At 45.3% G+C, this 22,296-nt stretch overlaps 3 protein-coding genes across 3 annotated transcripts; all 3 read right to left on the bottom strand.

The window, feature by feature from the left end:
- Nucleotides 1-9,807: 9,807 nt before the first annotated feature.
- On the bottom strand, nt 9,808-14,145 carry LOC131890656 (uncharacterized). Its single transcript, XM_059240051.1, has 2 exons — nt 11,098-14,145; nt 9,808-11,034 (listed from the first exon to the last, which is right to left on the bottom strand). Exons 1-2 carry the CDS (start codon nt 14,004-14,006, stop codon nt 9,990-9,992), a joined length of 3,954 nt encoding a protein of 1,317 aa, XP_059096034.1. The 5' UTR covers nt 14,007-14,145; the 3' UTR covers nt 9,808-9,989.
- Nucleotides 14,094-15,501, bottom strand: LOC131890632 (leucine-rich repeat protein 1-like). The gene has a single exon (XM_059240029.1). It carries the CDS (start codon nt 15,499-15,501, stop codon nt 14,248-14,250), a length of 1,254 nt encoding a protein of 417 aa, XP_059096012.1. The 3' UTR covers nt 14,094-14,247.
- Nucleotides 15,502-15,506: 5 nt separating this feature from the next.
- Nucleotides 15,507-18,065, bottom strand: LOC131890631 (mRNA export factor Gle1-like). Its single transcript, XM_059240028.1, has one exon. It carries the CDS (start codon nt 17,820-17,822, stop codon nt 15,603-15,605), a length of 2,220 nt encoding a protein of 739 aa, XP_059096011.1. The 5' UTR covers nt 17,823-18,065; the 3' UTR covers nt 15,507-15,602.
- Between the last annotated feature and the right edge of the window lie 4,231 nt (nt 18,066-22,296).

Here is a 22,296-nt window from a genome sequence, read left to right as displayed (position 1 = left end):
CCTTGTGTGCAACTTGCAATGGAGTTGATGAACGAAATGCGGGTCTTTTTGGGATAAAAGACATACTTGACCAACCATTTTTGGGGCCCTTTTCTTGTGTACCAAAACATACTCAATTGCTTGATCAACTATCATTTCAAAGGTCAAAATTACGTATTAGCAGGTGTTTGAAAATATTGATCACTTAGCATTGCCCATTTGCATTTGACCCTAACACTCCAAGAAAAGACGCTACTATTACACAATGATCGAACCTCTCTCAAATCAAATCAATAATTCATTTGGTTCATTGTGCTTTCCATTGAAACATTTGACCTTAAACATTTCAAACCTAACTTACAGTCAAAGTAACCATGATTTGTTTCGAACCGGACAGGCGGCTTTTTAACTGCAAGGATCTCAGCTAGGGCTTCCATCTTTAGCAGAGGAGGGCACAGAAGTAAAATCAAAACCTCTCGATCGAGTGTCAAAACGTGACCTTGCCTTTCTGGGACTCAAACACAGGATTGCTTCAAGAATCGTTCCAGATCTTTGAACGTTTGCTTGTACCTTTTTATGGTCAAGTTGAGAACCCTAACCGAGGTCCTTCAAGCTGCTGAGTTGCATGAGAAGCGTACAAGACGAAGATGTCGGTCTAGGAGCTCCTAGGTTAAACCAAAGTATGTAATACCTAAATATTAAATATATATTTTTTCCTATTTTGACTTGTACTCTTTGTGACGAGGAATTGAGCGATTCAAAAGATTCATTGGTAAATGATACAAACCAGAAACCAGCCTTACAAGAGCATTTAGTTGAGAGCCTTGGAAGACCATCTTAATTTAGTAGGTCGACAATTAGAAAAAGGAGACTCTAGCACGGAATTCAGTATTGTTGCCTCCATTATAAAAAAGTACAAAAGGTATCTGATGTTGTATTTCAAGATGAGGCGAAGACGAGTGTTCATCTACTGTATCTTTAAATTTAAAAGTTAACAATTTAGAGGAGTACAGTGTAGACTATTCAAGAGCAGAAAGCACACTTGACAGTTATCAAGACATCGGGACGATCTATCTACTATTCCCCTCAACCTTTTCATCAAGTGTAGATTGCACTTCCAACATCTGATAATGGAAAAGTATCAGAAGTATCCATGAGCTTTGTCCCAACCCAGGATTTAGGGTCAATTCTAGAGTAGACGGTATAGGCTTAATGTGCGTATTGAGAGCACCTTCAAGTCCTCGAGAATCCAGGCTAGTTCGAACAATGAAGTCCACTTCTCTTCTTTCTCGGGCTACTTCATTATATGGAAGAATACGTAGGCATTGATCCCGTGGCATCTTTCAAGCCAGACTTGGACTAATTTTTAAATGAAAAATGAAAATTCCTGTTTACTCTTCATCATTACCCCATCATTTTTATACCATCTTATTACCGCTCTAGTTGTTGGACATAACTCTGGGATTGACATGGTTTGTAGGATTGTCTTTAACCCACATGAGAGGAAAACGATCGATGGAATCAGGAGTGGACGGACACCTTGGTAAAACCACACGTGGTAATTGAGTAGTAAAATTTTCTTTGGGGTCAAAAACACTCTCTGCTCTGTATAGCGTTCAAAGTGGGGAAAACAGCTCAAGTGAAGATTTGACGTGTCCTAGTTGTTCGTGTCAATGACATTTTCCACGTTGATTTCACTTCAAGAGCTTTCAGTCGAAACGAGATTGTTCAGGTTCTTCATAATAAGGCCAACCACAACAGGAAAAAGAACGTTCCCCAATTCATGAAAAGCGAGGCCAAAAAAGAACGCAGAGAGAAAATATACCATCCAGCCTTTAGAATCCCTCTTTGGGTTTCCAAAAGTTGAAAGAAAACTTTGAACAGGCGGGTTTTTCCCACACTCTGTGATCTGGAGTTATATATTATTGACATTTGGTTCAAGGCCACTTTGGCGTGACTCCACTACTCTTGGATCGTAGGCGGATAACTCAGAGTTCCATCATGCCGTGGCCTTTAACGTTTAACCATTTGGAAACATGCCTCTCAAAGAAGTAGGAACACAGTTTCACCTGGCAAGATTGAAGGGACATTTGGGTAATGCAGCCTTGCTCCAATGACCCGAGTATCATATCTCAACGTCACTCTTAGAGCACGGAAACAGATGTGATATTGCCGAGCTAACAAATTAAGTCGTAAATGTTGAGATATATCACAGAAACGATTTTTAACAAAAATATAATAAACCTGCCCATCTAAAGACCATAATTGCAAATAAGTTTTGTCTGTAAGTTTTTCAATTCATATCCATTTGATCTCATCGAGAAAGCCAATGGCTTAGTTGGAATACAATCTAATGAACTCCACAAATGAATGCCCGGACAGGTAAGTTCATTCAAATTTGTTTATTCTTCTTTTTTTTTTAGGGCCTGACAAGTAAATCAATCCTTGGCGTTGCCTCAGACGCTATTCTTGGAAGTCTTCCATGTACTGAATCAAAAATAACAAAACAGTACCAACCGGGGCTCGTTATTTTCCTTTCATTTCATTCAACTAAATCCAAATCTTGGATGGCATGATCAATTTTCAATGTTAGTTTGTCACAAACTTTTGACTGCATAGCCCTAACTAAGTTTAACCTTGGCTATGTTTTTAAAAAAGTGGTCGGACAGCTGGCTCAACCCCGAATTATGAATAGTGCCAGAGGAGAGCAATTGCTTGGAACGGGATTGTATTTGAGGTTTCCACTCAAAGTTTGGACAAATTCAGTCTTCAGTCTGTGGTCAGTAAAGGTAATGTTTGTCTTCCTCAAAATGCTTAATGTCAGGGTTTCCGCACTAATTTTTTCTTGAATTTCTTTCACTTGACATGCCTATTCCCTTCGAGTACTAGAAGGAAGCACTAAAAAATGAAGGAGCCCGAGAAAGAAGAGAGGTGGACTTCATTGTTCGAACTTGCGTGGATTCATAAACATTCTCTCGTAAACTGTTTGAAAAAAATATTTTGGAAATACGTTTATGACTGATGACTAGAGTCCGACCAAAAATGTTTTTTGCACAAAAAAGTATTTTTCACATATTTGGGGATTTTAGGGCCCAAAATAATAGTCTTGTCTATTTTCATTTTTTTGACCTTTTTTCTTTTCTTCCTGTGATAATAAGTAACAAAAAAGGATGACTTCTGGAAACAAGGACTTTATTCAGTTGTGGGTCAAATAGGACACAAATCTAATCATTAGGTGAGCAAAAGTGCCCTAAGCAATAGAACTAGACTCTCCAAAAGAATCAATTGTATACTCTACCATGACATCGGAATCACTTAAAAAGTTAAGCATTGTAATAGAGAAGATTTAATATCTTGTCAATAAAATGAGACAGCTCAATAGCTCACCCAGTATATGCAATTGTTTTCCAAGAATTTGACATCACAAAAAGCAATAAACAGGACTAACAATGACCTTTCGGCCACGGCAGCAACGTTTTTGCAATTTATCGCCTTTTTTCGTATATTCCAAAACAAAACTTTTTTTTGACTTTTTCGCACTTGATATTTTCTGGATTTTTTTCATATTTTCCAACTCTTTCTCATTTTTTTCCCAAGTAACAAAAAAGTTCGGCCAAAATGGAAACTGACTTTTTTTAAGGTCTACTAATCAGGGGCCAGCATGGACATGGCAAGAATCTGCTTCTTAGGGATGTCAGGTTCAATTACCAGTGCTTGAAGACACTATAATGTACTATTCCTTTTCATCTATGTGTTCCTTGATGCGGGGGAAATCAAAAATAGACTCGGGCCGGCCAAAATTTGCAGGTAAATATGGTCTTAATTGACAGCAAATTTGCATAAAAAATCAACCGAATTTACGTAAAAGTTTGCAAACAAACTTTCCAAACATAGGCCCCAACTAGTTCTGGGGGGAGTGTAAGGGCCGTTTTTGCCTTCCCTATTACGCAAGACGTAGATGAAGAGGAAAATAATATTATAATATATACCGGTACTGGGCTTTGAACCTGCTATCCTTTGGGAGCAGTTTCTTGCCTTGCTCATGCTGCCTCCCAGACTGATCACCATTTTGCACATCCTTAATAATTAGTGAAAAAGATAAATCTCAGTTCATTAACAGAAAAACCAATAATGCTGCGCCAGAGCATGGCAGACATTGCAGAACAATTTTTCTTAAAAAAAAATAAGTTTTTAGAGTTTCTTGAGTGATAATAAGTCAAATTTTCCCACATTAGCTATCCATGTTATGGCCATTTACCCTATAAACATGAAAATATGTCAAGATGTGCCTGATTTTTAAAGGAGAAGTTCATTACACAAACAAAACTGAGTTCCAACATTTGAAATAGTCTTAAAAGACTGCAATGATAAAAGAGCCATTTAAGATGGAAGGAATACATAAGCATGTGGTTGGTAATATGTATGCAATCTACTTCCTACCTACGTGTTTATTTTTGCAAAAAGTTTTGAAAAAATCAGGTAGTAAAATTTCACATTTTTTTTTAAAATTGATCACAATGCTAGAAATTATAATGATTTTTCACAAATATTGGTAATTTTTTTTGCAGAAATGGCATTAAGAATTGCAAAAATTGGCAAAGATTGTAGTTCATATTGCAAATGCAATAAACTTGCAGAAGAATCTCGGATGTACAAGTTTTCTTTGCAAAATTTTCAGAATTTAAGGTTGCAAGTTTTGGCCGGCCCTTATGATGACCTCTCTCAATAGGCATTATTTACTTGGCATTGAAAGACAAAATTTGGAACTGAATTTATCCAAGGTAGGTGTTTAAGAAATATGTTCTTAATTCTAATGAATTTTGTTTTAAATGTGAAAAGGTGCGCCAGGTTTGCATTTTGTAACATATCATGGCAATGAAATGGCAACTTTGCGCAAATTTAGTGTAGAAAAATCCAGCCGTGATAACATGAGCTTCAAACCGTTAATCGAAACTTACAATAAAAACTAATTTTTTGAGAGGCATAATTGTAATAATTCCTTTTTAAAATTGCTAATGAAATAGTGCAAAATCAGTCTACTTTCGTCTGAATCCTTTATTTGTATTAGTGGTCCTCAACATTGTGATTCACGGTCAAAACTCTGTTTTGGGGTTGATAATCTTCAAACAACGTCGCGTTTTAGTTCTCTTTACTCGAACAAGAACGCAAGATATGATTGTGATCCTAAAAGTAACCTAAGTCCCAATAACCTTTTTCGAACAAAAAAAAAAGAGCTGCAAATGAAAAACAATGTTCTAAATATGCACAGTAACCCATGGCATTCATCATTAAGTATCACGGCCCTTCATTTGACAAGGCCGGAAATGCACAAAGGTCCTCATGCAAACCAACTTCAGAAAAAGACATCAAAAGGCCAAGTCTTTGAAGCAGAAGTAACCAGCAGATTACTCATGCTATCTGAAAGATGAACACTAAGTTTATTAAGCCTTTAAAGACCAACGTATTTTTGGCTCTAAAAAAAGCCATGGGACGCAATTTAGGTGGAAATATTTCACCTCATTGGTCGTCTGGAACTCCTGAGCAATCTTTTTATTTAAAACTTCGTGAGAAGCTCTATGAGAACCTATAACGTCCGATTTATATCATATCTGAAAAAGATCCACCGCACTTGTAACCGCATCTCCACCAGAGATATTGACAGTTAGAAAATGATACCATCAAAATCGTCAATCAGGTACTGGGCTTGTTAAATATTAATTGCACATTTCACTGTCATGAAAGATGTGCATGAGGAAGAAAAATATTCGAATATTGCCTGGAAAAACAGGAGCAGTTAGTTTAAAGAATAGTGTAAAACGGTCTCTCAAAATCTTCGAGCCTTCATTTCTTAATTTTGCGATAGCTTGATATTTGTTCTGATCAATTGCACAAAAATGAAAGTAAAACATGACAAAGATCAAGCGCGAAAGAAATGGTCCAAAAAATGCGAAGGTCATTAATCAATCAGCGAGTATGTGAACAACACATGTAACAGTTTGGGCACAAAATCTAGATCCAGGAAACACATTTCTTAAGTACGGGGAAAAGCTCACACCCAATATTTCCCCATCCAATCTGAAGACCCACGGTCATTTCGAGAAATAGCATGGTCGATTGGGGAGCGTTTGTAGTCCTTTCTGGTGGATCCACCCCGAGTATAATCACTGGAATAGCTGTCACCTCTAGAGGCAGACGGACGACCCCGATCTCGAGAATGACTCAGCTCATAAGAGCTGCTCTGAGACGAAGCCTTGAATTGAGAGTCCAAAGGCTTCTCCCAAGACCATTCTCCCCCATAGGAGGGAGAGCGCAGGGCCATTGGCATCTCTGACGAATGAGCTCGAGAAGAATAATTCGAGGAAATCAGCTGTCTTTCGTAAGCTTCTCGCTCTTCAGACGGTTTGCGATATCCTAAGGAGCTCCGAGATGCGGAACTAGATCCTTGGACAACACCATCTCTCATTCGTCGGACTTCGGACTCCAATTCTAGAATCTTTTTCTCTTTGAGTAGAAACTCTTCTCGTGTCGCAAGCTCTTGAAGCTTCCTATCGCTCGCTAGGCGAATGGAGGAAGATTGGTAAGGACCTGCAGTCATACCCGGATGAGAATCTGGTCTTACAGAGGAATACTGATTCGGACTCGCACGTTCGTAAGCTGCAGATCGTGGTTGCTCATTGAAAGTGGTTGGGGGATGTCGATAAGAATTCATCTGAGAGCTGGCACCAGATTTCAATGAACGGTATGCCTCTGTCGTAAGGCTTGGATAGTTTCCATATTTTGAAGGCGGATACAAGCCTTGCGACGGTGGTTGGCTGGAAATGGATCGCACTGAAGGAACCACGTGCATTCCTGACCTTGGATTTCCACCCGAGTTACGAGCATTGTTAAAATCTTGCTTACTTATGTGCGGTGGGGCGGGGGCTGCTCCCATAATCGGATTGAAACGGCTCTTTTTGAAAGGAGGAGGGCCATTGTTGGCTTGTGGAGCCTTCGCCTTTAAAGGTTGCTTTGTCCCCGAAAGATTGGTCGTTTGTCCAGGTCCATTGAGGGCCGAATGGATAATGTTTGAAGCAAATTCTAGATCGGACCTATCCAATTTGGCGGCAACTAACCCTGGGATTCGCCGATCATGGCAGTTATCCAAGCTGAATAAGCGACTCATTAAGGCATGGTGTCTTGGCTTCAGTGGCTTCAGTTGAGGGCTCATGATGCCCTTCCTCATTGCTGAGAACATGAATTTTTCGTAAGAAAACCGGAAAGCCTCAGCATTGTGTGCTTTGTAGCGCTGTAGAAAATCTTCTGGGCTTATTGTGCCCACAACACTAAGGGCCTCCTGAAGTTTTGGGTCTTCGATATCGTGTTCAAAGTCAATCTGGTCGTAGCTCTTGGGCTCCAAACTCCAATACGTTGCAATCAAAGGCGGAACAACCATGGATTTAATGAGAGCTCCACTGAAGTAGATCCTTTCATGAGGGAGCATTGGTCGGCAGTTCAAATAGATCGTCTTCCCATACGGAAACATACCTTTCAGTGGAGTGTATCCAATAGCTAGGCCCTGAACATTCAGCGTCTCATTCAGGCAAAGAACTTCCTTCCCAATGTCACTCATATCGGTCACAACAGCGAAGGCACAGGCTGTATAGGTAGAAAATGTGGGACCACCATTGAAGTTAACTGTTTTAGTTATCCTCGCGTTGACCCAGGATTCACTTGTCGGCATTGGATAAGGCAATGCGCACTTGACCGGAGGTTTCATGTACGCTATAAACTCCTTGAGGGTCAAGTTACGAGATTTGAGCCAAGCTTGGAATTCATAACCCGAAAAGGTATTCTCGGTAGGGGATGCATCCAATGGCAATCCAAATGACGCGTGAGCAGCCCTCTTGTATGGCAGGTCATCCATAACACCGGGGACTTTAGGGGTCCCCATGGCAATGAAAAGAAAGTCACCAGGGCGCAATAGACGGCTCACCATCCACACTTTGCCCATAATGCCCCATATCGCAAGATTTTTGTTCCCCACAATGACCCGTTCTTTGGTGCGAACCAATTCAACCACCATTTGAGAAATTCTCATTGACCTGGGTTTTGGACTCATAAAATCGACTATGACGCCAAAGGTGTGAACGAACGGCTCAGAGAGTGGAGTTTTATGTTTCAATTCCATTAAGGCTTGTTTTTCTTCTTGTGGCAGGATTTCATGTCCTTCGGGAAACAAATCTTTGGTCGTTAAGGGCTCCAATTCTCCTCTAAGGAACGCCTTGGTGTCCTTCCCAGACAAGGCTGGCAACTCCCTCAACCATCTCCACACTGCATGCCCCTCGTCCGGAGAATGACAATCCGAGCCTTGATGACTGATCCAATTCAACTTTTGCTCAAAGTTGACTTGGTGTGCGTGGAAATGAGACACGCACCCTGTTTGCAGACGCTCCTTGATGCGAGTCTCATCTTTGTCAACTAAGCGATCTTTGTTCCAACTACAGAAGACTTGGGTTCTTTGCTCAACCACGTAGGTCAAATCCACATTTCCTAAATTCACGTCCCTAAAAACACAGGCCTCTGGAAAGAAAGACACTACCTGACTTGGCTTATTCTTGATCGAGACCAAAATCAATCCACCGTCAATGCTTCCATCAGAAGTGGCGCGCTGAACATGGACGATTCTGCCGGAACAAGGTTTGGTATAGACTTCACTGCCAACGTCAGATGAAGTTAGCCCACCTTCCTCCATCTTACCGACCCACTTTTTGCCGCCCCGTTTTCCCCTTTTAGTCTTGCCGCCATTCATAACCGTCGTGGGCATGGGACTAGCAGGAGCACCCTCCGGGCCCGATTCAGCAAACTCATCCTCATTCTCAGAGTCAAGAATAATAACTTCTTCGCAATGAGGCGAACTGGCCGCTCTACCTTTGGACGGAGAGTCAAATATCGGATTCACCACGGAGGAAGGATCTAGTTCAGAAGCCTTTGAGGGCTCGGATGGATCGACACAGTCAATTGGCGGTTGGCTGTCCACTTTGGACACGGATTCAACAATGGATTCCTTGGATTCCATGATGATTCCGATCTTGATCGATTTCACACTACACTGGCCGGAGGTCGGATTTCCACAGTCCATGGAGCACGGCCACGGCGTTTTTCTTTTTTTTTTTTTTAAAGGTGACCAAATCCTTGAAAATGAGAGAGGCATGTCACAAAAGGAAGACAAGAAACTGACTTGATACATAATCAAATTGTTGCACAATTAGTGGACAGATTGATATGAAAGTTGAGAGGAAAATCAGAATGTTTTGATGTTCTGGATTTAATCAAAATATGATGATATTTCTACAACAAGTCGAAACGTACAATTGAGCACTGTCCCAACTCCCAGCTCCATGCACACAAACAAACAGGAAAGGTTTGGAAAGCACCTCGGGGTCGAACTACCCGGCTGATAGTGAAATGTCACTGGCAATGCAATGGATCTAATGACAAACCAATGTGCAATTTGTACATTGACATTATCATTTTTTGCCTTGCCCTATTGCCTGATGGCGATAGCTGGATTTTTTTCCAAAACATATTCGTCATTGCAATTTCTAGGCCTATTAATGGATTCCGCATGGGATAGTGTGTTGGAAGCGGCATCTAGTAACTTTCTTCTTCCTTTTAATTCGCCACTTTTCACTGTTGCATACGCCCTATTTAGAGATATAACCAGTTAATTCATTCGTATACAGCTCTTTAAGAATAGAAGTATCTTGACTTGAATGAAAGATACCAATTGGCATTTGATAGAGGAAATTTAAACTTCTGGCTTTTTCAAAAATATGACTCGATTCAACATTAGTCTGTATGCAAATGCTGGGATTTAATCACCAAATGAAAACACGATACAAAGAGAATAAATGGATGCATATCTTGGCCAAATTCCGGTACAAACGAATCACAATAGCCCCAAAAATGTGGTATTTCAGATGACAATTAACAGATCAGATTTCGATAAAAAACATCAAAAATCAATTTCATCAAGACGGCCAAGGGTGCGTTTTCCTTTTGTAAGGTGGTTCAGGTGGGGATGAGAATGCGTGATCACTGGGCGATTCTTGGCGCAACAACCGGTTGGTCCTGGGTGCGCTCTCATTGGTCACCCAATGATGGTCGCCGTTGAACTCCAACAGAGGTTGCTGAAGACCGTACAATCCACCCCCGTTTAGTGGCAGATTGGACGCAGAGGCGCCCACGGAGATCCTCGGAGGAGGGGCAATCGGACCCGGAGGGGGAGGTCCATGTCGAATATCAGGCGGTGGTCCGTTTCGGTGATGCAGTGGAGTGGCGTTGGCTGTTTCGTTTTTTTGGCGGTAAGATTGCACAGCAGTGCCCAGGGTCTTGCATATGAATTCAGCTATGGCGAGTTCGCGCGCATTTTGAATGAGATTCCGGGCATTTTCGTCGTTGGTCGATGTGCATGAGAGCACTTTGTGGATCAAGTCCTCGGCTTGACTCATGAGAGGATTTTCCATGGGCACCGCTTTGGCTGGTAGAGGCGGAGGCGGTGCCCGTGTCGGTTCGAAATCAGGGATGAAATCGAAACGGTGGGAAGTGTCTGCGGCGCTGGTGAACACACCGGCAAATGGTACCTTGGGCGCCGAGGCCGAGCTTGAGGCAGGCCAGGACCCACACGATGAGCAAGCGTCGTGGGTGTGCATGGCGTTGGCCTGATTAGGCGGGGCTTGTGCCGCTTCATGAGGACAAAGGTTGCCATCCAAGAGCTTCTTGAAGAGATCCATCTCCACATTGCGCTTCTTGAGCCATTGCATCAGGTTGGTATTGGACTCGAGTTCATCCATATCACATAGTTTGGGATTGTTTGATTTGGGTCGTCCTCCTCCAACAAAAACGATGGTCGCCATATATTTGGGGATGCTTTGGATGCCCAATTTGGCTTGCCATTTCTTCTTCTCTCGGCCCGAGATCTCGGTGGCTTCGCAAAAGACCTTGTCACCTTCACGGAAGATGTACTTGAGGTCACCTTTGCGAAAGTGAACGCCCCAAATGTAGCGGGAAGTAAGGCTTCACTTCCAGTTTCCCGTCCACGCAAGCCTTGAATTTGGCGATATCGAGGTCATGTGAAGCCAACCACTTTTGAAAATCCGNCGAAAGTGAACGCCCCAAATGTAGACCGAGTCCCGCTCGAAGAGTACATCCTTTTTCATGAGACTCCCCTGATGAACTTTGAGGATGCCGGCCTCGGTGCCTTGACCTTTAAGGTTCCGTTTACTTGGGTAGAAATGCACGATCCGAGCACACTGTTGCTCCAGGGGTAACGGGAAGTAAGGCTTCACTTCCAGTTTCCCGTCCACGCAAGCCTTGAATTTGGCGATATCGAGGTCATGTGAAGCCAACCACTTTTGAAAATCCGGATCACTCTCCGAGACGACCCTCTGCTTGTCCTCTGGATGAGGCCCCACCCAAGCATGTGACACTTGGAATGGCACACTTTTATTGTTGGTTCCATGGCGCACTTCAATATTGAACCGATCCGATTCCTTGATCACGTGCATCAAGTCTGCCTTGGTCATGTTCTGGCCCCAACACCATAGACTGTTCCGGTTGAAGAAGGCTCGCTCGCTGGAAAACGGCCCGTTCTCAATCATGATGATCCCGTGCTCAGTTCCCGTCTTGGGTGCATCTGGTTTCTTCAGCTCCACCAATCGGCCCCATATCTCGTTGGGATTCAGACTGATGGACACGTCGATGGCGGATTCACTGAGCGGATCTTTCTTGGGCGGCAAGTCCCCGGTGATCAGCCTGGTGAAGAACTCCTCGTCCATCCCGCGCTTGTTCAAGAACGGATAGATGGAGTTTCCAATGTAGTGAGGAAATGTATCACAATTGCGCTCCAACTTGGGAGTGGGTCCCACCCAGGCCAATGTGGCACAGTACTTGATCTCACAACCGTACTTTTTTTTGGCCTCGACGGCATCCTCTTCGTCCAAGCGTTCCATTTCTAACTGTATTTTGTCCTTCTCCTTGATCACATAGCTCAAATCAGCTTTGGCCATGCGGGCTCCAAATACGTAGGTGTGTTCACGCTTGAAAATGGCCCGCTCACCCACACTATTAGGACCTCGAATGACATGGAGGACCCCGGAAACACTTCCTCTAACAGGACACTTATCCAGTTGAATCACACGGGCTCGGTAGAAGTCGCACTTTTTTTCAACATCACTACGAACCAATTCGGGGTCAGGTTTGGTCGCACTTTTCCAAGCCAAGAGAGCTAACCATTGGTATTCACCAGCAGCTTTGGAGGGGTCGGCTTTGATCAAGTCAACCCCGAGGTAGTCACCCACAGCAATGTGGTCTTTTAAGAAGTCGTAGTACTTGAGCCTGTGACCTTCGATGTAAGTCCGGTATCGCGAGAACAGCGCATTCTCACCATTCTTGGCATCCCCACTCTCAATGGTGATGAGACCCAACCCTCCGTCCAATTCCTTGACCCGTCCAATACAATTAAGATCTGTGGCCGTACTTGGCATGGCAAAAGTGGCTCGATCATTTTCGGGATGGTCATGTGGGGACTCAAATTCCATGGACTTTACGTCATCCTCGTCCTCATCCTCGTCCTCATCTTTGCGATTCATAAGTTCGGTTGGGGCAACAGCCATATCGTTGCGACTCTTTGGTGGTTCAGTTGCGACATTCGTCAAGGGGGCTGCCGTGTCGTTTTCATGATGCGAGCACTCGCTATTGTTATTGCTTCGGCTTTTGGAGCGCTTCCCACGCCAAATCTGAACGGCGACCCTATCACACAGGATGTCTCCAATGCGTTTGGCCGGGATCAAGGGTCGCATATAGCAAAACAGGATCTCGCCCAAGCTGATCAGGTTGGAAAGCTTGTCCTCACCCGACATTTGTTGGCCATTGATCCAGAGATCCTGAATCTTGAACAAGACTGCCTTGTCCTTTTGTTGGACGACACCGGTGCTTTTGTCGACGATGGTGGTTAGCCGTCCGCCAAAATATTCACAGTCCTTGATCTTCTCCTTCTCCTCCACACTCATCTTCTTGCGTTTGCTTTTCGAGCTCGTGTTCTCCACGTACAAGGCCAATCGGGCTAAGGTCTCTTCGGAAGGCTGGTCTCCAACCCAAACGGCGGTACACCTCCAAGTTGGCTTGTAAATCACCATGGAGGGCTGCTCTTTGTCGCCTTGGAATCGCTCGACGCGTTTGTGGGGATAGAGTTGAGAATCCTCGTAAGCGTTGAAGTAGACTTTCTTCTTCTGGTCCTGAATTGCTTTGCTCCAGGTCTTCATATGGCAAGGGTCCAAGGGCTCGCCATCGAGAAGCATGACCTTTCCATTGAATATGGCGGTGAGTTGCTGGACGCCCTGGTCCTCGACAGGATAGGAAAACTGCAGGAATCCCAATCCAGCAGGATTCTGATACAAAAGTTCGCCCTCAACCCCAAACACTTCCTTCTTTTTGGCTTGGGTCTTGGGCCCATTCGAGGCCAATATAGGAAAGTCGGCTTCAACAAACACGCGTTCTTGTGGCGGAGATAACGTATTGGCCCCCGGGGTCGCTAGTGTAACGTTGTTAGGGATGCTTCGGTATTCCACCGAGGACCTTCGACTGTCCTTTTCCAGGGACGCGTGAGATATCGACTTGGGACCTTTAGCCTTTTGCTCATCTTCACTTGGTTCGGCTCCGATCCAGACGCAATGTGAGTACCACGTGGGTCGGACTTCTTGGTTATCTTCGGTCCGATAATTGGCCCCATCACGATTGATGTTCCTCACTTTGGCGAAAACGGGCACTCCGCGGCCGAAATGCTCGCGGAGTACGTTGCCCAATTTATCGACGGTCTTGATTTCACTGGGACGTACTCGCCGACCGTTGAGGAACAATCGGTGGGATCGAACCATAGCTGCTTGAGGCTCGTTGTTCTCATTGTGGAACGAGATGAATACGGCTCCAAAGCAGTGGCCAATCACGTGGCAATCGACTTTATATTCAACCTCGTCATCGTCCACTTCCATGATGACTTTTGTTGAGGATGGAGGAGCCTCGTCTCAAGAAGGGATTAAGTCCGTTTCCGCTGGTTACGTCATTGAGCTTTTGATGAATCTGCAAAAAAAAAATAAAGGGAGTAAATGGACAAGCGTATTCGTTTCAAGAGGTCACAAAGTTCAGGTTTGTTTGTTGATGAATCGTTTTATCATCGTCTTTGAGTTACATTCATGGACTATAATAATATCAACCCCCCCAAAGAGCACCACGTTAGAGTGAGAATAAGTTGGAGGTGAACTTGGTAATGCAGTCTTGCGAGCACAAGATTAGTTCAAATGAGATCACATCATTGGGTACGGAGATGGTTTGAGCGATTTTGGACACACGCAAACACACGTGGACGGCCAATCGTCGAATGAAACACCATTTTCCGCACGCACACTTGACCCGACTTCGCCAAGTGTCAATGAGTGTTTTGGGAAGGATTTCGTTTTCGATGTCAATTTCGGACCGATCGATCGTTCGGAGGCAATGGTCGATGAGCGAATCTCCTCGTTTCCGGAGCACCAAGATCTGTGGGAGTCGATTGAAGGTCTCAAAACTGTTCCCAGCGATGTCCAGAGAGTCCAATTGTTTATAGAGCATGGTTCCAGGGAGGTATTTGAGTTGGTTGTTGGCCGCTTTCAGCACTTGAAGAGACTGAACGGTTCCCAACCGGATCGGTAATCGGGTCAATTGGTTGTCGTTCATGTTCAACGAATGCAACTGAGAGCAATAACAGATCTGTTCCGGCAAGCGCTTGATGCCGTTTTTGGCCAAGGATAAATTAACTAAGGAACCGACCAAATTCGATCCAAACGTGAACATTGCCACGGGAAGCTCCGTGAGTCGGTTTTCGGACAAGATAATGGATCGGAGTTTGAGATCACGGATTTGAGGCGGGATCTCCTTGATTGAGTTAGACGCCAAATCTAGGGTGGTCAAATGCTTGAGTTTGAATATCCGCGAATCAATCTTGTTGAGGTTCAAATCAGGCGCTTTGAGGATCTCGAGCGAGGACGGGAAGTTGGAAGTCATTGGGTAGTCTCTTTTGTCCTTGATATTCAACACTGTCACGGGTTTGGTCACCTGGGCCGCACTAGCCGGATTCATGGCGGACAGACTCAGCTGAGAAACATCTCGACCCGCCATCACCTTGCCCAGAACGTTCAGAAAGGCCTTGAGAGGAACGACATCGGCCTTTTGGATGCAAATATCCAACTGAGGCTCAATCAGACGAATGGTGGCCTTGCCTTCGTGAGCAAATTTCGTGAACACACCTTGCACGTTCTTTCTCACTTCGTATTTGGTCCCGCCTCGATTTTGAGCCGTGCACACCAGGATGAAGATCTCAGACTCTTTGGCTGAACCAGTCACGGATTTTTTCCCGATTGAAATAGAGCTGCGGACAGGTTTGACTTTGCCTTTAATGTTGTGCGTGCACAGAGCCCGATTGGACACCAGAACATCGGCGCTGATCCGCATACCCGCTGAAAGGATAAAAATGATTAGCACTCCGGATGGATGAGATATGAGAGATCAGAGCCCGGACACAATGGTTTGTGGGGTATTGTTGTATTGTTGTACTATATGAATCCAAGACTGAGTAGGCCCGGTGGTGGCTCCACCTGACCCGTGGACATGATTTTACTGAGAGTGGTCTCCAAACGCTCCACAGGACCCCCTGAGCCTTCGATGGTGGCCTTTTTGATGAGCGGCAAATATCGGCGACTCAAGGTGACCACCAATTTGAGGAACATTTTGCCGAACATCTCGGCCAACTTGTGACCGCTCACCTCCAGGATCACTTGAATGAGCGTGGCCGTCACATCGTTGACCGGGTTAAGATTCAATTCCGACGACAGCCAACACCAAGCGTATCCAACGCCATGCGGGTGATCGGCTTGGCCCAACTGATCTTTGGGCAGAGCCGTGATGGTGACTGCGGCGTACAATCGGGCAATACCCGCCATGCGTTTCACATACAAGTCTTGCTTCTCCAATGAGCCTTCGTTGGTGAGCTGGTATCCCAGAGATTGGTAGTAAGCCGTGGAATCCTGCTGGGGAGGCTTCTGTTTGTGGTATGGGACCAGATAGGGACACACCTCGTAGGCGGTGGCCAGGATCAATTGGCCGAAATCCCCAAATTCCGCCCACAGAGACACGATCACTTGAGCCACGCCAAAGGCCGCATCCGGCTTGGCGCTGATCACGTCCGAGCCTTGATCCACGAGTTTCTTGGCTAGGATGTATTTGCAGAATGGGATGCCCATGGGATGGATCGAGGCATTAAAAGCTTGCCCGGTCACCTCAAGGCCTTGACCTCGGAGAAGGGCTTGGAGATGGTCGAGCTTCTGTCGGAGATGAGACGAGGAATTGGCATTGAGGGCATTAACCGGCGTGTTCACAGCCTTTTGACATGAGAAACGGAAGGATTTATGAGCAGGGTCGGACATGAAAGCACGCAGATGGTCCAACCAATTGGCCTTGAAGGTCACCAAAGCGTCAAATTTGGCCCGATTCGAGGCCGAGATTTCCCTAGCCAATTGTGATGTGGCGGATGAGGGCGTGGCTGGAGCCGTGGGAGTTGGACGAGATTGGGGTTCGATGGAAACGACCACCGGAACGGGAGGCGGGGCACTCACAGTCGGTGGAGGTGGCGTTTTCGGGACGAGGGCGGGCGGCCGAGCGGCCTCAGCTTGGGCCTCAGCTTGGGCCTCAGCTTGTTCCTTTTGGAATTGCTGCGAGGCCACGGACAAATCTCGAAGCAACCTTTCCAGTTGGGCGTGGCTGTCACGGGCCTGCGATAATGTGGCGGGCGAAGGCAAGGTCCCAGTTTGCAAGAACTGCTTCAATTGCGGCAAATCCTGCTTGCGTTGGGCCAGAAAGGGTGCCAAGGCCGGTGATTGAGCCTGGACCGGAGCGGCCGCCGCTTGCAACGCCTTCTCAGCCTTCAGTATTAACTCGACCCACTTCTGACACTCACTCCGGAAAGCCTGGAAAGCGGCTTGGGCCTTTTCGGCCTTCTCGGCCTTTTCAGCCTGGGCCACCTTTTCATCTGCCTCGGCGGCTTCCATCTGAGCCTGAACTTGTCGCCGCCGCTTGTCCTCGGCCTCCTGCCGCGCCACAGCCAACCGTCGAGTCTCGGCGGCTCGTTCAGCCTCGGCCTCGGCCTCCACCCTCAAGCGCTCTTGGGTCTTTCGCGCCAAATCCGCCATTCGCGTCTCACTCTGAGCCTGATACTGATGGCGACTGGCTTGATCGAAAGCCACTTGAACTTGCGCCACCCGTTGGCGATGGGCCATGACCACCCGATCCCGGTCGACCTGACGAGCCCGTTCGGCTTGGCGCAGCTGTTGGTCCACGGGCGAGGTCCAGCCGTAGAGCGGTGAACCCGTCCGAGGCACCGGGGATAACCGGGGACTGGACTTTCTTCGCGCGGCGACCGGAGCAGGTGGAGTGGACTTTTGAACTTCATCCTGGACGGACGGCGGGTCAGACCGTGGGCCAGGGGTAGGCGTGGTCGGGGGCCAGGGTCCCAAGGTGACCTCCAGCTCATCGGATCGACCGCTCAAGCTGAGGACGCGCTGCCAATCCCGCGTCAAACGGGCCAAGCTTTGGGCCTTGGCGCGATCCATTTCGGAAGTGACTTCTTCGAGCACGCACGTCCAATCGCTGGGCGAGGCGTGCCATTCGGGCGAAGCCGCTGGTACGGCCGGTGCGCCCCGGTCATAATGTAAGGCGCCTTTGGGCGTGGCTCGCAGACTCAACACCACGCGAGCCCGGGCATCACCCGTGTTATTCATGTCTAAGGGGGAGAACCGGGAGAGCGGGGGAGGGTTGGAACTGGACCGAGTGTTCCGAGTGTTCAGCGTGTGCTGACCGTTCTGGCTTGGACTGACTGGTGGCCACGACGTGTTTGGAGTAGGATTGTGGAGGATCGAGGCAGTGTCTCCCTGGGCTTGCCTCAAAAAGCGCCAGAGTCTGGGAAATGCCCCGAGGTGCTGCAGGCCCGCATCCAAATGCCTTGATGGGCTTGATTTCCTTGACCTACCAGAGCGCCTGCCACTGAAAAAGATAGGAAGATTGATAAATAGGGTTGCGCAATGGAGCCAAATTATTTCAGTGTATGACCATACACCAACGTCGGTGCTAAGTAGTTAAAAAAGGTCGAAATTGGTCAGGGGATGAAAATAGTTAGAGTGAGTTTGAGTCATATTATAGGACCTGAGTAGACCGAACACGCTACATACAAAGGGGGCAGATGTAAAGTGGTGCTTTCAAAATCAAAATCCATTCGCTTTATCTAGGGTTGTTCCACGTTTAGTTGAACAACGTGGGGGGACGAAATTGAAATTTGGTCTGACCTATTTTGATTGGCCTTGACCCAAATCAATTTCTGCTGCCCCTGGCCTTGATACAGCTCGTTCGATTGGGTCCCACCATTTTGATCTTCTCTAGCCCTTTTCTTTGGCTGTCGATTTTGAGATAGAAAAAATCTAGAAAATGTAGCCATTGACACGAAGTGCCGTCTTCAAGTTATTCCGCTGGCCATTCTGGCCTTCCTTGTCAAGGTATAGTATAAATATATCGCTCTGAACTTGTTTCTGAAGTATGAAGAGCCAAATCACGGTCATCGGTGTCAATCAAAGTTGTTCCATCCACATTGAAAAATATTAACCGAAGTGAATCCCATTTTGAAAGCCCCATGTTCCAACTAGCCAGAGGCTCATTAGTATTGCCATTGCCCAATGGTAACTTTTAATCAATACAAATTGGGCAAGATCGGTCAAAGCGAATCTGAGATTGACTGGATCAAACCCAAGACCGGAAGTAAGATTACAATCCTAAAACTCCTACGGTTATAAAAAGCACCACGAGATAAGAGAGTGCAATTTGTGGAGGCACTGATTACATTGAGGACAAAACCTGTGTGTTCCTTGTTTACGTCAGGGTGATGGTCTAGATCACGTTTAGTCTTAGGCACAAGCTAGATACAAACACATTTTTAATGCGAAAGGATCAAGCGAAAGCACTTTGGGTCAAACGAGAAGAAATACGTACAATGTTTTCACATAGGTGGTCTAAACATTTCTTTAGACAAAAAATTCCGAAGTAATCAATTCTGACTGTTAATGTCCACGTTATACAGAAGTGTAAAGCTTTGAAATTTCATACTAGGACGCCCTCTGGTTCTACCATGAAGAGGGTGGCAACACACATCTTACTTATGACGAAATGTTGGTACCAAATGTTTTTTCGTATTTTTTGCAAATTTTTGTCACTTGCCATGTACTGCCATCTTTTAGCAAATGAATGTTGGACTTCAATTGTTTATAATAATTGTCAAACGATGTCCTAAGATCGCAAACAATTTTGTCGATCAAGATTTGGAAGCACTGGAAGAGCTAAAATCATGGTAGTTCTTGCCGCGTTTGTGACGCTGCCTGGCTAGCTCACGCATCCGGTGCTTTACGCGTCTCTATAGATTCTGTGATCCTCACCTTGGAAAGGTAACTCATTCTGAAGGGTGTGCATATCTCATCTGTAAGAGGTAACACTTAGGTTTTCTCCAAAGGCAGGATTCAAACCCACACCCTCTGTGGAACCATGTCGTGCCTCTTTCAGGTACATTAGAGCACTCAAATACCATGGTTTCCTTTGAAGACGGAACTCAAACCCACGCCCTCTGGGGAACCATGTTGTGCCTCTAACGGGTACATTAGGCCACTCAGCTACCATTGGTGCATGCTTAGTTACGATTAATGCATGAAACCGCCTTTCCTCTCAAATGCCATTTGTTATCCTTTGACCTTGAAAAAAAAAGTAAAATCATGTAAACACTTTTTATGGCATCTTGGGGCGAAAAAAAGAATATTCTGCTTTGGAGCATGATCAGATGAAGAATTAAACCCTCATCTAGATCATTTGATTGTGAAGTAATTGTATCAAGTTTGACTCCCTTTTTCTGTTTGGGGAAAGTCAGCAAAAAATGGAGTTGCAGTTGAGTTAGTTAAACCTGCTGTCATGGGTTTAATATATGGCTTGATCTAACCAAAAACCAAAATCATCTAGTGAGTAAAAACGCCCTAAGCCGTAGCACTAGACTATCATTGTACCATGACATCTGTATCAATCAAAAAGCTACAAAATATCAAAAATTGTAAAAAGAAGGTTTGATTTCTTGTCAATAAAATGAAGAAATTGCATGAATAACCTTTTTTTCTCTTTTACTTGCACTGGATTGTATATTAGCCCATTCACTTTCACTTCTTCAGAATATTATTGACAAAACAGTCCTCTCTGTTGCTCAAACTGTATAAGATAATATTCTGGCAAAACAATAAAACTCTAAAACCCAATAAATTGCAGGGACCACATAGGCTTAATGTGCGTTTTGGGAGCCCCTTCAAGCCCTCGCAAGTCCTGGCGAGATAGAAAAATGAAGTCCACTTCTCTTCTTTATTGGGCTCCCTCATTGTACAATTTGCTTCCCTCTAATATTTGTAGGGAGTACTCAGCGGTTGATCCTGTTCCACTTTTTCATTTAGACTTGGACAGGTTTCAGATTAAAACTCCTGTTCAACCCTATATTCAAGGACCAGCTGGGTTCTGCCCAATCTAATTTATTGATTTTTTTCCAAGTTTTTTCACCTTAAACTGCTGGGAATTCCATTCCCAGTAGCGGTAAGGAAGTCCGCAAAATAAATAGTGTTCATATCTGCATTTTACAGTGATATTCGTATTCGTGCAGGCCATTTTCCTGCAGTTCCAGCTGTTCCGTTCACAATTGAGTACATCATCTTAATATGATATGGATAAGTGATGTACAGGATGAATGATTGCTCCCAGAACGGGTTTTATCAAAATGTTAAGATAATGTATGTTATTATCTTGGGAAAATCCCAAAGTTGTTGGATTGCCCATCGTGTAGTCCATTTGTCGGTCAGATGTCGACCAAATGCCAGCCTAATGCTCGTAGTGACGTCGTGATCCATCACAAGTAGCTCCTCCAGCCCTTGATCATAGATGTACAATGTCACAGGAACCGGTTGTATCAAAGAGCTTTGTGATTCAGTGTGAATCATTCTCTACATCGTTCCTATCACCAAGGAAAAGCTCCAGTACCCAAGGGGCTGGTCAGCCCAGCTACAACCATGGGTGAGGAATGTCAGCTACATGTTTGAAGGGAGAAGAAACAGGAAATCCCCGTCTACCACAACCGCCTATCATAACCCTCTCAGATCCAATGAGGAATTTGTTAGAACCAGTGACATTTTCGCGCTTGAGGAGAGCAGAGTCACATTTTTCGTGCTCAAGCAGAACAGGGTCATGTTGGAACACCTGAAGTGAAAGGACCTCTCCGATCGTGAAGCTCTACTCGTTGGGTGAACAAAGGACAATTTTGCTAACGTGCTGGAAATCAAGTCGATCTATTTCGAAATCAGAGCAGTGAAAGTCAACGCTTGGAGTTGGGACCCAGGAAGCCATGCAGAGTCAAGAGGGCCAGGGGAAGTGCATAGCATACTTCAGTGAGCCAGTATAGACGAGTTGAAAAGTCTCTGGAGCTGAGTACAGGTTTAACTTCTGAGTTATACTCCGTCAATTCGATTCTGGACCTTCAATCCCATCGAACCGGCGTCATCGCCGTGGATCTCCGTTGGACGCAAGACTCACCCTCATCAAAAAGTAGGATCAAACCATTTTCTGTCCATGCATGTTTTCCCTCTTCCATGGCCAAGCAATTACCCCCTCTTTCATTACCCAAGCAAGACAGCTGATTGGTAGAGTGTCATTTTCATGTAGAGCAATTGAATAAAGTAGATGGAACTGCAACCGAAGTTCATTTGTTTTGGCAAGAATCAGGTGTTAGACTCCAAGTGTAGAGATCAGCATCGTTTGATAGATACCTAGAAGACTAGGATAGTGACCACATTTTGCAGGATAGTTAGTCTTGAAGATTGGCCCAGGTATATGCCAGACAACCGAGATTGATCTGGGACCAATGGGGAGTAGAGGTAGCTAGCGATTTGTATCCTTCGTCATTTGATGATTGTTTGAGGCCCTGATAAAGGAAGCTCGAACTATTGATTGTATGCCCTGATTAGGGTTGTAACGGGAGGCCTTACGATAGGTCTAAGAAATTTTAAGCCCTTGTACTAGGTGCTCTCCATCTTTGAGAGCTGTCAAGGTATTTTTACCTAGTTCTTGGGTCAGGAGTTCCATGTTTCCGTTCACCACGGGAATTCAATAAGTCAGGACCTTTCACCCCTGGCTGGT

This window comes from Tigriopus californicus, chromosome 11 (assembly GCF_007210705.1).
Source record: "Tigriopus californicus strain San Diego chromosome 11, Tcal_SD_v2.1, whole genome shotgun sequence".
Lineage (NCBI taxonomy): Eukaryota > Metazoa > Arthropoda > Copepoda > Harpacticoida > Harpacticidae > Tigriopus > Tigriopus californicus.
Note: the sequence above shows the minus strand (reverse complement) of the source record. Positions and strands in the feature narration are given on the sequence as shown.

What these genes read in the sequence shown, in the direction of transcription:
- LOC131890632 (XM_059240029.1), bottom strand. Translation starts at nt 15,501, where the DNA reads ATGCGGATCAGCGCCGATGTTCTGGTGTCCAATCGGGCTCTGTGCACG.
- LOC131890631 (XM_059240028.1), bottom strand. Translation starts at nt 17,822, where the DNA reads ATGAATAACACGGGTGATGCCCGGGCTCGCGTGGTGTTGAGTCTGCGA.